At 40.7% G+C, this 16,620-nt stretch overlaps 1 protein-coding gene across 1 annotated transcript in view; it reads right to left on the bottom strand.

The window, feature by feature from the left end:
- The window catches only part of MAN1A1 (mannosidase alpha class 1A member 1), a 134,728-nt gene that overhangs the window by 47,024 nt on the left and 71,084 nt on the right, over nucleotides 1-16,620 (bottom strand). Inside the window, exon 5 of the mRNA XM_054174003.1 lies at nucleotides 12,682-12,776. Within this exon, the coding sequence (XP_054029978.1) occupies nucleotides 12,682-12,776 (95 nt within the window). The remainder of the gene's footprint in view (nucleotides 1-12,681; nucleotides 12,777-16,620) is intronic.

The following is a 16,620-nucleotide window of genomic DNA, read 5'->3' as shown; positions in this document are numbered from 1 at the left end:
CCATGCAGGATTTTTACCAACAACTGATTGAGAAGTAGCAGAGAGAAAATGCAGAACAATCCCAGCAGATGCAGATTCTTTGGTAACCTTTATTCATCCTGACAGAAGAACTCAGTCTCTCCTTTTACAGTTTGTCTCTCAACATGAATATCATGCTGGCCACCATAATAGGAATCCAATGCGGTGACAGAGCATCATCTTACAAAGTTATGTGCATGTGCAACTCATCAACATAGGGAGATTAAAAAGGAAAAAGTTAAAAAGCTTCCCTTGAAAAAAAAAAATACTAAAAAAGGCATTAAAAGCCAAACTACCTATCAAAACTGGACAGAAAGATTGAAAAAGATTGAAGCTCTGCAGTTACATTCCATACTACAAGGAACAGTTTTCATACTATGAAGAAAAGCCCCAGATGGCTACAGAGAGACTTGAGGCATTCATAGATACAACTGAATTTGCTTTTGGAGCAATCAGTACAGCACCCATCCATTTTGTTAGCACAGCTGAATGAATTGCAGCACTGGAATTACTTAGGGTTACATTTTATCCTACATACCTACAAATTAAGTCTGTAATGTGTACTCTGTCAGTCCTTAGATCTACTAGCACATGAAAGCACACAATGAAAGTATAGCAGATCTAAGTGAAGGTTACAGCATGATCAAGCTGATTTACAGTGCTGGAGTGCCTAATCCACCACAGAATGACTTCAAAGAAAACAGACACTTCAAAAATCTTTCTTCAAACAGCTGCATTTCATAGAACTACTCTTACTTTGCCACGTGCAAACTGAGCTTTACTGCTATGAATGGTCACCAAAACTGTGTTACATTGGTGAGTGCAAAGAAACCACAGAAACCCTGAAAACAAAATAATAAGAAGAATATTAAAATATAACATAAAGCAATAAAAAAAACCACTTAGGACACTGAAAGTATGCTTTGCAGCACACAAAAGTAATGAAACTATGAACTGGTCACAAGCATGTGGCTAAAAAGAAAGAATACAGCCAGAAGCGCTATATTCTTTATGCATTTGAGTTCATCCAAAAGGAATCATTTCACTAATGCAACAAATTGCATTGCTGCCTCTTTTTTAATACCACCAAATTTACTGAATGAAATTTTTCTTGTATGGAGAACAACATGGGCCATTTCAGGATCCTAAACCTGCTGATATGACACTATAGCTGTGAAACACAAATTAGAAGAAGGCATGAGCTGGTGAACACCCTCTCGCAGCAGTCATGATGCAGGCAGTCATTAATATCAACCAACAGACAACTCCCCAGCTTCAGTCCTTAAGTTTCTTTGGCTGTTTTGGGTTGGTGGGGTTTTTTGTTTGCTTGGTTTTTGGTGTTTCAAGGAGTTATACAAAACCCCAGTATGAGATCTGCCTGAATCTTATTCTCTGCCACTAAAACAACAGAAGTCCCTATTAGGTCCTTCCAAGACTTTTATTGCAACTTCAGTAGCATTCTGTTGCAGTTTGAGCTGGGTGCCCCCCTGGGGTGTTCACTTCCTGTGTCCAGAAGTCCAGCCCAGAGGGATGGACACAGGAAATTGTGTATTTCCTACCATAATTCTTTGCACCACTATAAGATCCAGTGCGGAGTCTGGCACTTCCTCTTTCCTTCCCTCTCCGAGACTTGGTAACTGGGGGAGAGATCTCCCGGCCATGGGCCTGATTGGGCCCAAGGCCACAGGGGGATGGGCAGTCTCAGGCCTGGCCAGCTGAGACTAGCCCAGCAGAGGGAGGGGGAAGAAGGAGCCCTGGGGGTTTTGCATGCACCCTCAGGTGGGGATGGGATCTTTCTTTGTCACTGCGCTTTGGGTTTTCTGTAACATTCACTGCTTTCTATTTAAACTTTCATCACTTTTGCCATCCGTTTGTCTGAGTCGTTATTTCTGCCTGTGGTGGGAGGGGACCTGCCCCAACCCATTACACATTCCCACCATGCTCCAACCCCTAATGTATTTAGTTGTGGTTAATTAAATAGTTTGATTTCTGCTTAAAATCTTTGATTTAGCTGGCTCTTTGCTCAGCTTGTGTTGGATCAAAGAAATGATACAGAAAGCTTTGTGTTACTTCAGCTAAAACCAGATTTGTAATCCTCATGTGTCCTCAGAACAACATGGTGAGTGGTGCTGAACACACACCCACTTTGAGGTACTTTTCTGTTTAACCATAAACCACAGCACAGCAAGTAGGGATGCCTGGGAGAAACACTTCAGCAGCTCACTCCTGAGTTGACCTAACCTGCTAATGAAGACATTCACATTGATTCCGTGATCATAATTACTCTCCAGCCCTCAAGCTGTAACACACCTAACATCCACCTATGAGTAAGATCAAACTGATTTAGACTCTCTCTCTAATGCTTTGCTTTAATGGAAGCAAAAACCTAGGGAGATAAAGCACAGGTCCAAGACCTTAGTTCAAATCTCCACAAGCTGACGAGGTTCAAACCTATGCGGGCTAATAGGCAGGAAGCTGTTCTGGCATAGGCTGTCCATCTGTCTGCCTGCTGAAACTGTGCCACAAAACCACCAAAAGGTCAGATCCACAGGGCTGAATTTTCCCAGCTTCTGCTCTCCCAAAACACCTTCTCTAAAGCATTCCTAATGAACACTTCAACAACAACAAAAGCCTTAAACCAAGACAATCAAGCCCCATAAAAACGTACCATACAGAAAGCAGGGGGGGGTTAGCTATCTGTTCATTGACTGTAAGGATATCAACATGTTTTGGACAGTTTTCAGTCTTATCTATGTAGTAGCTTTGTGCTTTCTGCCCCTCAAATGTTAAAATAATACTGAAGATAAACCTTACTGATAAGATCACACTTTTCACCTGTGTATTTTAGAGATTAAATTTGATATAAGCAAACCCAGACAGACTGCTTAAGAGCATTCTCTCTTATCAGTTCCACTGCTAAGACCCTCATTCTCATTTTTGCTCAGTAGCATTTGGTTTCCTGTTAGATGTGAGGGACTGAGCACGGGGTGATCCACAACCACCTTCACGCCTCATAAAGAAGGTGAGAAGAGCACAAACGCTCTCCCCCTCAAGTCATCTTGTCATGCTAATTCAATACACCTAGGCAATTTCTCTTTCCCCTCTGTGTGTCTGAAAAATATGGATGGATAGGTTATGAAAAATGCTAACTAATGTGACCATTACAGTAATTGCATTGGTTAGGTTTATTAATTTGTCACAATTAAGTCAATAAGAGTTTTCCTAACACGGTTCTATTACTTGATTAGTTTTGAAAGTGATTATCCTAAGAACTCTATTTAATTGGAAGCATCTCAATTTACAAGGTACATTAAACTCTCAGTAGCATCTGAAGATTATTCAACATATGCAGGTCAATTACCAGTAATCACTGTTCCATGCAACTGCTTTGTAAGAAACTTTCAGTACAACACCGGAAAAGAATAAAAGAGGGCTCTAAAAGCCACCACTCAACTTCAGTCCTGAAAGACACAAGCGAACTTCAGCTCACATTATGATAGTGGAAGGCCATATCTAGCATCTAAATTGGTAAAAGCATTCTGAAATGGAAAATATCACAAAAATCTGAGCAAAGATGAAAGAACAGTCACCCACCTTAAAACAGATGATGGTAATTTGTCAGGACTGCACTCATGCCCAGCTGCACATTAATTACCAGATTAGAAAGTTATAATTAATTTTCTTAAATTTTCTTAATCTCACTACACTGCTTTTCTTCCTTGAGTTAATAAAAACAGATTGCAATCAATCTCTGTTAGCTCACCCTGCAGAACAGAGCTGCTGGAGCTATTTCCATATGTCAAAAGTACTGCGTGCATAGTTCTCGCTGTAACACCCTGCCTAGAAGCTTCATCTTCTGGCATTTTAATGAAGTGTAGCAATAAGGCAAATAAATTATATATTACAATTTGACTTAATACAGCTGGTAGAAAAAGCCACATAGGCTTAAAAATTAATTTTTGAAGAACCTTTTTAATGCCACAAAGAAGGGGAGAGTATGTCAACATGTTTTCAACTGGAAAAGAGGTTTTAATTGCCGTTTCATTATTGAGAGACTTCACTGTTGAGACTTTACATTCTTTCATTAGCTGACTGTCATGAGTGAGCATCAGAAGTGCTTCATACCTGTCTGGCCTTCACAGAGCAAAAATTGCAAGAAACTTAAAAGCTGCTAAAGGAAAACAACTTTAGAGAGATACAGACTGAAGTTCATCAGAGTGCCAACGCAGAGCGCTCAGTTATGAATACTGCAAAGGTATTCCAGCATTAAAGCAACACACATTCCTCTGTCCATATCTGTATTAGCATGAAAAGGTGTTTGTAAAAGATGGAAAGAATATTCAAGTGTTCTTGGGTGAGGGAAGGAGACCCAAGTAAAATCAATGCAGCTTTTTTCATTTTCCATTTATGCCTGAGAGATACTTTATTTCTCTAGCCTTACTGCTTCTCAAAAATGATTTCTTTTCTCTCCTTGCTTCTCCCCCTTCATAAAAGATAAGAGTGAGTGCAGAAATAGAGATTTAGTCACATCATGGCTTCCAAACAGTGCTAACCTATTTTACTCTGGTCTAATAGAAGTCTTCATGTGGTCAGCTTAGGTGTCAGAAAGGGAAGACTGAATATTCCATAGTAAATTAGGGCCGAAAATATTTTGAGTTTGGGGTTGGTTTTCGTTAACAGCTCTGAAGTCTTCCAAGGGATGGTAAAAAGCAAGTAATCCTCTAGTTCACAGAGACTGGAAATAAGAAAAAGGCTTTTTAAAGAAATCATAGCCTTCAGCAGTAAGGCTAAGCATAACCCTTTCTTTATTTATCCTTTCACCCAAACTCCCCTAAAGCAGCTCAATTTGCCTTACACTGCTCCACGTTATATATAAGCCTTCTGTATATGCATACAGTTACACACACACATGAATTCATACCAAAATATGCTTAAGAATAGCTTTGTTTATCACATCTTCCAGAATATTCAAGTGTTTAAATATATTCAAGACCTTAAGTAACAGCATATTACATGATAATAGACTTGGAGAGGCAGGATTTATGGATCAGCTCTTCCATAAAGCAGATCACCTCAAGGGAGCAACTCCAGCATATGCACCATCTTGGGTACTGCAAAGAGGAAGGGAAGCAGATCATCTAAACCACCTCAAAAACTAAAGGGAGGGAGAAAGGGGCTGAAAAAGTCAGGCCAGAAGTCCCAGCAGACATATATGAGATAATATCCAGTACAGTTCCCAAACATTGATTTTCACAAGCTGCAAAACTGAAACCTGAAAACAAAAAAAAAAATCACAACCACTCAGAAAAGTAACTCAGGGATCTGGAAAACAGCCAGGATGCAGATCCCTCTTATGGAGAATGGGAAAGCATGGGCAGAGAATCACAGTTCAGTAGAAAAAACTTCCAGCAGAGGTGAAAATCATCAACACTGTGCTTTTCCTCCAACATAAAAATGGATTAGAAGAGGGCAGCAAGCATGGAAGGGGAACAGCAGGGTCAGAAAAAAATTACAGCAGGATGAAAAGACAGATTGCAATAGTTCTTAACAGAAAGCATACAACTACAAGTCTGATAATCACAGAAGCTTCTAAGAAAAGCTTCCAACCTAAAGATTCAAATAGGGTCTGGATGCTGAAGAGAAACTGTTTACAAATGAGAAACTCTTGGACTGACAAATGCTGAGATAATTGAAAGTACCAAGCACAGCACTACAGTTATCTCTTTAACATTGTTTAAAAGCAATTGTGTGTTCTGCGTTCAGCTGGGCCTAGGAAGTTGGACATCAGCCTGGGAAAAATCAACCTAAATGATCAACAACTATGCAAGCAAGGAAGAGTTTTAGGAATCCTGAACAGAAACTCCGCAAATCCAACCAAGTCCTAAATATAACTGAGCAACTAACAAATAAAGTTTGGTTTCTGTTAAAAACTACAGCTAAAAATCAATCCAGTTTGGCATTACTGTTTTTGAGCATGACATGTTTTATTTTAGAATGTATGCAGGTGGAAGTATTAAAAGCAATTCAAGCTAAAATATGCAAGCAAAACAGTTGGTAAATGCCCCCTCTTCCCTTCTCATGGCCATTTAAAGAGTTTCCTAATCAACTACGGAGTGATGCAGGCACAATCTCACAAATCTACATGCACTGTATCAAATACACAAGGTGAATAATTCATAAGCATCTTCCCCATTTGTCATTTGGATCATTCTTAGGATAAACAATCCCAGCACTACTATTATTTTTAGATGAAGTGTTTCCCTGAGGTGACTTGAATTGCAGTGGAAGTGATTGAGAAGAGCTCATGTCCATTTTATTTATGTAATGAAACATGAAGTCTGTACAAATTGATTTCCTTCCTTCTGAAGGAAGGCTCTTTCAACAGTCACATTTTGTCTATTATAGGATTATTATTTAATGGACACAGATTAAAATGAGGACATCCAAGACACAAGCAATTGAAGGGGCAATGATCCTTCACCAGAGCAATGATTAATGTGCTTGCATTCAGGTACTGGAGTTCCCAGCACAGTCGGTGTGTTCAGGGAAGGGCAGATCACTTGGCCAGGCACTAAGCATTTATTTCAGGGTGAGGCCACTACTCTTCAAGCTACTTCGTAGTGTCTTGTACCTGTAACAGGGGCTAGTTCCTGCTGCACTGGTAAAACATACACAGAATCATAAAATCATCTTGGTTGGAAATGATATCTCAGATCATTGAGTCCAACCATTATCTAATGCTGCCAAGTCTGATGCTAAACCGTGTCCCTCAGCACCACATCTCTGCATCTTTTAAACATCTCCAGGGATGGGGATTCCACCACCTCCCTGGGAAGCCTGTTCCAGCGTTTGAGAACCCTTTCAGTGAAGACATTTCTTCTAATATCCAACTTGAATCTCCCCTGGTGAAACTTCAGGCCATTTTCTTTCATCCCATTGCTTGTTACTAGGGCAAACAGACTGACACCCACCACGTTTCCATGCTGAGCATCTGAGCCTCATCTCGTGCATCTTTACATTGCCAGCTCTACAGTATAGTTGGCAACAGGACTACCAGAGAGACTCAAGGGCTCCCTTGCCTCTCCCCGGCAGCAGGATAACTCACAATTATCTGCCAATATCAAGGCACTAGTGGCAGTTATCCAACTAAAGCAAGAACCCAAGCACCACCACCATCTATGTACTACTTCATAAAATTCTGTTTTCAATAAATGCAATTTCCAAGTCTTGCAAGCAGATTTCTTTGGGGAGGAGCAGTTTTAACTAAGGATCTTAACAGAAACTGAGGTTCTGATGCAACTTTCCCATGCTTCTGACTATCCACCCTGGGTCACTGTTTCAGTCAGCCCTGGTTAATTTACCATCACACCAGCAGAAAATTTTAACTGCCTGGTGCTTGTAATGTATTGGCATATGCCATAGGTGACCCAGGGTGAATTTTCTAGTGCTGAGGGGGAAACAAAACCAGCGAAACCCTCTTGTCCTGACTCAAATCCATCCCGCTTTCCAGAGCATTAATCTTTTGCATCTTCTTTATAAGTAACACATCAAAAAAGCCCAGGCATTTCCCCATTTTATTTAAGCCATCAAGACAAACATTTGTGATAGCTGGGAAAGGTTTTGATACCCTCCAGAGAGTGTCTGCTATGGATGGGGGCAAAACGCATGAAGTGAAGACCAAGAGCCTCCTGTAACCAGCTGGCTTCTGTGGGACCGTCTGGTACAAGGTTTGTTCTGTTTTATAGAGGACTGCCTATTCTCAGCACCACAGAGATCTATAAAGTGTTTGCAATCATATGTTTGATGCTGAGGAATCACATAACTGACACTCAGGGTTTTACCTAGATAAGTAGTATGGTAATTATGAACTTGTAAGTATTCATACTCGTTTTACAGTGCACTAATAAACTGTGGTGAAAGAGTGTTTAAACTTCGAATTTGGGACTAGAATGTCTTTCCTTTGGCTATAAAGAAAGCACTTGAACCGAGAAAGATATCTTGCAGCAGCAGTAATAGGTCCCAAATCCTTCCTGTTATTGCCAGAGGGCAGACTCCCACACAAATTCAGTGTTACAACAGTGCATTGAAGCTGCTGCTTGAATAATACAGCTTAACATTATAGGCTATCATCAAAATAATATTTTCATTGGTTATTTCTCCCCCCCTTGCCAAACATATCTTCCTTGAACTGTTCTCATGGAATTTTTTCTGAGATGCCTGTAATAAGATTGCTTGCTCAATGGCAAATTGGACACTGTCACAGCTCAAAACCACACTGACATGTACTGATACCTACAATCACCAAAAAATCTACCTTTTAATAACACTCTCAGACCAACCTTTGAGATTTGGGATGTGACTGTGGAAGAAGTCTTTATGGAAACTCAAAGGAGAAAAAGGAAAGCTGTTTTGTTTATTGGAATGAATTTTCTAAGAGTTCATTTCAAGCCCCTTCCACCCTAAGGCATTCTATGATTCTTATTGAATATACACCACTAGTCATGCAGTGCACAACTGGCTACTCATTTCAGATGAGGCAAGGACATGGTGAGCAAGTCACTTACTGAGCTGTTCTAGTATTACAGAAAACAATAAAATTGCTGGTCAGACAGCACATAACATGGAGGTATCAAAACTCCCCAAACACAGATTTTCAAGTTTATTTTGCCATCCAGTACTAACTCAGGAAATGAAAACTTGTTTATGAATCACACAATGAATCAATGGGTTAACCAGCACCTGAAATGGCAGTGCTAGTAAACAATTAAAATGTACCCTTTGCTTGTCACAAGTAACAAATTAGGAGAGAAGTCATTTCCTCAACTCAAATAGTTAGTTCTTGCAATTACTTTCCTAAGGTCTACTTTAATCAATGGGAAGAGATAGGATAGAATTAACCAGGTTGGAAGAGACCTTCGAGATCATCGCGTCCAACCTATCATCCAACACCATCTAATCAACTAAACCATGGCACCAAGCACCCCATCCAGTCTCCTCCTAAACACCTCCAGGGATGGTGACTCCACCACCTCCCTGGGCAGCACATTCCAATGGCCAATAACTCTGTCTATGAAGACCTTCTTCCTAACATCCAGCCTAAACCTCCCCTGGTGCAGCTTGAGACTGTGTCCTCTTGTTCTGGTGCTGGTTGCCTGGGAGAAGAGACCAATCCCTACGTGTCTACAACCTTGTGTCAGGGAGTTGTAGAGAGCAATAAGGTCTGCCCTGAGCCTCCTCTTCTCCAGGCTAATCAACCCCAGCTCCCTCAGCCTCTCCTCATAGGGCTTGTGCTCCAAACCCCTCCCCAGCTTAGCTGCCCTGATCTGGACACGTCTCTCTTCAGGGCCAACCATTCTATGTTCAAATACATTCTTAACACCAGACATGCAATTCTTAGATAGGGAAAGTTCAGCTAAGATTTATCTCGTCGCATCCAGTGCTAATAAAAATACACACTCTGATCCAAATGCCTGAAGGAAAAAGTCTGGTTTCAATTGGTGTGTTTTGTTACAAGAGAAATCTCAATGTTTAACTCAATATCCAAACATTGGTTTAATTACTTTTTTTTTTTTACTATTACCACTTTATTACATCAGCAAAGCAGTTGCCAAAACCACACACAAAGAGCCTTTATTAAGTGTGGAAAGTAGACTGCTTTCAACTTTTTTTATGAGGTAGTCTTGAGTTCTTCTAAAACTCTGCCCAAGTTAGCCAGAAGGAATAAAATTAAAGACTCCATCTAAACACAACTTATGCACAGTCCTACAGGGACACACCGTGCAGACAAGGTGATTTGTTTTGTTTGCCCTTTCAAAAGCCCTTTAAAAAACCAGGTTTATTTTTGCCAGTCAGATTTGAAGAGTAACTTCTATTTAACTCTGTAGTCTCTTTTTTGAAAGCATAAATTACCTTAGACACTGGAGTTAACAGTGCCAACCAGAAAATTCAAGTTAGCCATCCTGATGGAATATCGAGAAGAAAATGCTTGAGGAGGTACTAGGAGAAGTAAAATCAGGAACCATTCATTCTGTTAAAGAACATAAAATCATACTAACAACTTGATGCTTAAGAAAAGCTTGGAAAATGATGCCACTACCACATTTCATGTATTTCTGATGGTGTCAGAGGGTGAACTAAGCTGTCCAAAACGATTTACTGAAGGTACATGCTTTGAGTCTTTCTTCTTAATGCTTTCCTGCTTCTTCAATGCATGAAGATTCCTTTAAAAACTGTAAGGGAACATACTCTTAAGTGCATTGATTGTGATGTTTTGGAAAAAGTCCCAGAACTCAAAGAGAACCATTCTGTTACACACTCAATCTTTTCCTTAGCAATGCTAGAGCTGAAGACATTCTGAAGGCCACCTACTCCTCAGGCAATTTAGGCACACAGCCCCCTGAAATGTGTTTTGAATTTGGACATGACTTTGAAACTTTAAACACTTTTCAAGCAAGTTTTCTTCTCTAAAAGCCAACATTTCACACCTTTGTGGTATGAAATGTTGGTCTTAGGGAGCAGAACCTTCCTCCTAGACAGAAGTGGCTGAGGGATAAGCTGCCTGCAACCTGAAATACTGCCACTACTTTGAAATACCAGAGTGTGTACCCCAGAAGAGAACACCACCTGTGCCTGTGTCATCCTGGCAGACACTGTGGCCTTTTAGCATAAAATCCCTTTCCAAAGCAGCCAGGCTCTGCTGGGTAGGTTCCACTGGTGGGGCAGAGCTATTCAACACTTGGCTACTCAAATAGGCCAAAAAAGGACCTTTAAATCTGGCAGCATAAGCAGAAGAAAAAGATACTGAAAATCAGAGCAGTATCAGGAACACCAGAAATATGGAAAGGCAACTGAAACATTTAGAACGACAGGAAAGGAAATCCCAGTAAAACCTACCAATCTAATGACTTAAAATGGACTTCAGAGAGGAAAGGAAATGTTACAAGTACACACACTCAAGAACTGTTAATTTTAGCTCAAGAATAGTACAGTGAACTCTTAAATATATTTGGTAATAGGGTTCCACAAATAAGCCACTAAGAGTCTCAGGGTCATTAACACATGAGGAAAGAAGCAGGATGAAGAAAAAAAATGGAGCAGAGAAAGACTACAAGATTTCAGTGGATGCTTTCAGTACCTAAGAACAGGCCCAGAAAAAAGCACTTGCATATGTTTATGTACAGGCATGCAAGGAGAGAGCAAATCTGGCTGTGATGACACAGGACAAGCAGAGAAAACAAACTGTTTTGTGAAGACCATTCGCATACTGAAACGAATATTCAGCTCATCTGTAAATCTAAATATAGTCATTTAAAAATAACCACTGACACCCACAACCTATTGTGAGTGTTCTCCAACTTGAAACAGAAGTCAAAGTAAACCCAAATAAAATACTAATCAGAAATGAGGTGTATTAGAGCTGGAATGTATGCAGGCTTCCGTGGCTTAGCACTTCCTAAGCCTGGATGACAGCGTATTTGTTTACGCACAGCATTACGGAACAGTCATCTATTGAAGGTCAAATCTAGACAGATGTGCAAGGGTTCAGAATGAATAACCAAGATCCCAGCATTTAGCAGAGTTTTTTCTACCATAGCACAGGCAGTTATCTCAGCAGAGATCCTCTTCCACTTCGGTGCCGGGTATGAAATTAATCTCTTTTTGCATTAACACCTTGCAGTGCCTGGCTGACATTTGCAGTGTACCACAAATTCTAGCTGTGAGAAGCCAGGAACAAATCCATCAAGACCTAACACAATATGGGTTTTATTTGCAAAAGCCATTGATATACTCAGTAAATGAGTGGGAATTTAGGCAAGAGCTACATATAAAACAAGTTCTTAGCCTAAATACCTTAAAGAAATTAATGTATACCATGTAGAATAAGATATTGTTGTGCTGCAACTACAATTCCATGCTAAGGCTTCATGCTCAAAACATTGTGTAAAAACTTTAAGCAGCAAACCTCAGCTTGTGCAGAACACATTAAAGTCTGAGAAGAACTGAGAGAAGAAATCATTAGCATGCAAGTAACCAACCAAAGTCCAGCCAGTCATCCCTGGGCAGCAGTTAATCAGCACCTTCAACAACGAGAAAGTTCAGGAGTGTTAACTCCATTCTGCTCCTGCACACAGATGTGCTTTTTGCCAGAGTAACACATCTCCTTTTGCTCTTGCCCTACTTACAACACCCCCAAAAGCAACAGAGGAATTGCTGAAAAATTATGAGTAACACAAAGTGACAAAAAAGCTGCCTCATTCACCTTGTTCTGAGGTGAATAAGTACCACAGAATCAGGTGAATAAATATATTTCTATGTGTATTCTTGCATCACAGAATGTTAGGGGTGGGAAGGGACCTTGAATGATCATCCAGTCCAAACCCCTGCCAGAGAAGGATCACCTAGAGTAGGTCATACAGGAATGCACCCAAGTGGGTTTTGGATGTCTCCAGAGAAGGAGACTCTGCAGCCTCTCTGAGCAGCCCATTCTAGTGCTTGATCACCCTCACAGTTAAATTTCCTAATGTGAACCATACAACCAAGGATCTTATGTCAACTTTTCCCTAGCTGGAAAGACAGTGTGCAGCAACTGCAATAATTTTGTGATGAGGATCATTTCAACATAACTCTTGTTATATGCTGGTTATCAAAAAGCAATTTGTTTACCTCTTAATATTGAGCAATGCCCACGGTATCCCAGTGGGAGTGTTGAAAGCAGGCAGCAATTTCTCTCCAAGTTCTACTGCCTTCTTTCTGAAAACCTGGAAGTTAAGAAGAAACAAAGTGTTGGAAAATGCATTGCTGCTCCCCCAAAGTCATTTGGTAACACTGTTATTGAGCATACAGCACAAGTTACCTCAGCACAAGGAAGCATCATAGAATCGTTAGGGTTGGAAGGGACCTCAAGCATCATCTAGTTCCAACCCCCCTGCCATGGGCAGGGATATCTCACACTAGAGCAGGTTGCTCAGAGCTACATCCAGCCTGGCCTTGAAAACCTCCAAGGATGGAGCTTCCACCACCTCCCTGGGCAACCTGTTCCAGCATCTCACCACCCTCATGGTGAAGGATCTCTTCCTAACATCCAATCTGAATCTACCCATTTCTATTTTTGTTCCATTCCAGCTAGTCCTATCATTACCTGACACCCTAAAAAGTCCCTCCCCAGCTTTCTTGTAGGCCCCTTTCAGATACTGGAAGGCCACAATAAGGTCTCCTCACAGCCTTCTCTTTTTTTAGAGCCACATCACAGGAACAAAGCAGCACAACCTGCTTTCCATCACACACAGTAAGAGGAGAACTCACCCAGCAGGATCACAGAGTGATGACACTCAGATGACCTGTGCCTGGCATGACCAGCATCAAGCAAGAGACAGCAGCACAGCCAGACCTGCTCCTGTTTGCACAGAGCTGAGCTGTTTTTGCATACCCTGCTGCACTGCCACGGATGCTAGGGTCAGGGAGGGGACCATTACCCAGCCACCCTGCTGGATCCAGCTCCCTGCCCTGAGACACATCTCCTCCTGCAACTGCTGGAATGCTGCCTTGGCTCTGTGTGAACTTTATTACTGGTGGCTCAGCACACTCTGGGAAAGCAGGCTGGGTCACCATGTACCTGCTGTACTGCCAGTGAGCTGCATGGGCATTCTGCAGCAGAAACGCTTAGCCAACCCCCATCCCACATACAAAACGTATTTTTGCAGCACCACAATATGCCTTTACCCAGGGGCTATGCATGCCATAATTTAACCAAAAATGGGAAGAGACCTCTTAACAGGTAACTAAGGCTTAACTGATCCTCAGCATGGAAAGAATTTCATTTCTCCTCTTAAAAAAAAAAAGTTGAAAGACCCCAAATGCTTAACATTTGTCCACAAGAATGCCAATTTAACACTGGGAACTTCTATGTCCAGTGTAGTAGTTACAAAGCTAGAACAAAGAGGATTTTGCTCTCCTTCAACTGACAGCTCGGCTCAGGTTACACTAACCTGACTTTTGGAGCACTGAGTGCTCCAGTAAGAGACTTTTTAATTAGGAACAGTATTGTTCCAACTTAAATATAGAAACCTATTTAGTGATTTCAGCACGTGGATGTTCAAGGCCTATCTGCTTGGAATTACACTGGGATCCTGCACAACACTGGAAAGGATTATCCCAGGTGTAGGTGCCAAAATAGCAAAGTCACCTTCCTCGTTGTCTAATAATGGTGCCCTTCAATTAATTATTCCCCCTCCCCCCCCAGACAGATGAATTTTTATTTATGTATTAGAAATCAACTTGTACTTCTGATGCATCTTGCAGTGTAGCCAAGTACACTACAGCAGAGCAGAAAAAATAAAAGCCTATATATTTATTTGAATAAAGGCATTGGCTGGTCAGAACAAAGTAATGCAGTAACTCCTTTGCATATTAATAAACATCTATAAAATCCCACTTTCTAAGGGCTACTTTGAAGAAAGGTTTTCATTGTTGAAAACCACGTGATCTGGAGAGACTATAACACTCTGGGATAATCATGTTACCATAAAGAAGATCCAGGCTACCCCACAGTCTCTTCACATGACACAGGTCTCAAGATCGCTGTGACAACAGTCCAAGATTTACAATTACAAGATATTTTGAGGGAGGCTAAGGAATGTGAAGCCAAATTATGGCTGAAGTCAGCAAACTTCCTCAAGGGGATCACACATCTGTGCTGGGAGAAACTTAAGTCAGGCAGCAATGAAAACAATTTGCTTGGAAATCCCTTCATAATCCATGCTATTTCTGACTTCCAGGTTTACTGATTGTGTGGATTCTGATGAGAATTAGTTATGGATTTGTGATCTTCACTCAGCACATAATTCAGTCTTCCCAGGAGTTAGAACCCTGAGGGACACTCAGAAACATTTGATGCTGAACGTAAATCTCTCTTAGTCAATTACCTTGAGAGGAGCAAGTGACAGCAACCCCACCAGGATCACCCACATCTTCCCCTTATTAACACTATGCAACCACATTTTTCCACTTTGTTTTCTTGAATCCAAACCTTTGCTTTGCTCTTCCAGCAGAAGAGAGCTCTGCTCACCCTTTCAAAACATATGATGGGACCAGCTCCTTAGCTTACTTCAGTATCTCTGCACTGAGAAACATTGAAGTGTCACCAGGAAAGAGGTGATGATGACCCTCCCAAGCAATGGGCACACAAGAAACCTGAATTTCTATAAGAAGAATCTGCTGCACAGCATAAAACCCTATCTTTTGTCACATGGAAAGGGGGCAGAGAGTTCATTTTATGGAGGGTGGTGAAAGGTGCCATATGTATTGCTTTCAGATGTATATTAAGGATGAGTAGAGCTCTCCCTTTCAAAAAGCATGCACATACTTAATGACAGCAGTGGTAGCAAGGCTCAGTAACTGCTGCACCTTACAGGCTGCATTAATCCTCCATCATTAAAATGATTACAAGCAAGCTCAAAATAAGCTCTGTTACGATTGCTTCTGGACAGAAGTGTAACATTTTGGTATCTTAATTAGAGATTTTATGCACAGCAATAGTGTTTTACTTCCACACATTTCTACCCTCATATGTTTTACAAAAGGCTATTGTATTTCCTTCATAAATTAACAATCCAGTGTCTTTCAAACTAGATTTGCCTACTTGATAGAAGTGTCAAAAATAAGTTAGCAAAAATTAAACATCCAGTATAGAGTCATAGAATCAATAAGGTTGGAAGAGACCTCAAAGATCATCAAGTCCAACCTGTCACCCAAGACCTCATGGCTACTAAACCATGGCACCAAGTGCAAGTATGAAGCAGTAAGGAAGTATTGTTCTACATATGGATATGCAAGGAAAAAGATATTTCACTCCTGAACAGGACAGTGTACTGGACACCAACATCAAAACACAGACTGCAACTGGGTGTGCTAACTTCTGTCTTGTCCAAAATGCACCTCTGCCAACACTGAGAACACTTTTCCTAATGGACAACTAGGGGAAGAAAATTATGAAATGGTTTTAAAACCATCACACAATTTTGGAACAAGTCCTGAGGTGAAGATGTACTTCTTGTTTGCAAGGTAACTTCAACAGGTTATTACTATGCATGGCTGTGATTTTCCTTTCCCTTCCAAAGTTAAACAACCCAGTCAAGTATGGACAGGATCCAATTTTATCTCCAGAGATAATTTAACATGGATGAACAACTGACTGCTAAATCACTGTTAAGCAGCACACTACAGACAAGAGTGACAAGAATACAACAACATTCTGAATGACTGAACATAATAAATAGCAACTTGAAGCAGCATTATTATTCTCTTTCAGCAAGGGGAAAAGGGTGAGTATTACTAAAGGAACCCCTTGATTTTTCAATGTGCAGTTTCAACACTTAAAAAAGTAATAATGAAAGAAGTAGGTGTTGTAATTACTGCACACCATCCACAATGCTCCCTGGAATTTTCTTCTGCAGAAACTTTTGGTATTGTCTAAGAAATAAATATTGTACAGGGTAGGATATTGTTTCAGCTAATAAATGGAAGTAACCAATAGAAACTTCTGCTAAATCTCTCTATTGCTGATGTGAATTTCAACTGATTGCCAAGTCCTAATCTCTCCCCCAC

This window comes from Dryobates pubescens, chromosome 28 (genome assembly GCF_014839835.1).
Source record: "Dryobates pubescens isolate bDryPub1 chromosome 28, bDryPub1.pri, whole genome shotgun sequence".
Taxonomy (NCBI): Eukaryota; Metazoa; Chordata; class Aves; order Piciformes; family Picidae; genus Dryobates; species Dryobates pubescens.
This window is presented reverse-complemented; position numbering and strand designations above follow the sequence as displayed.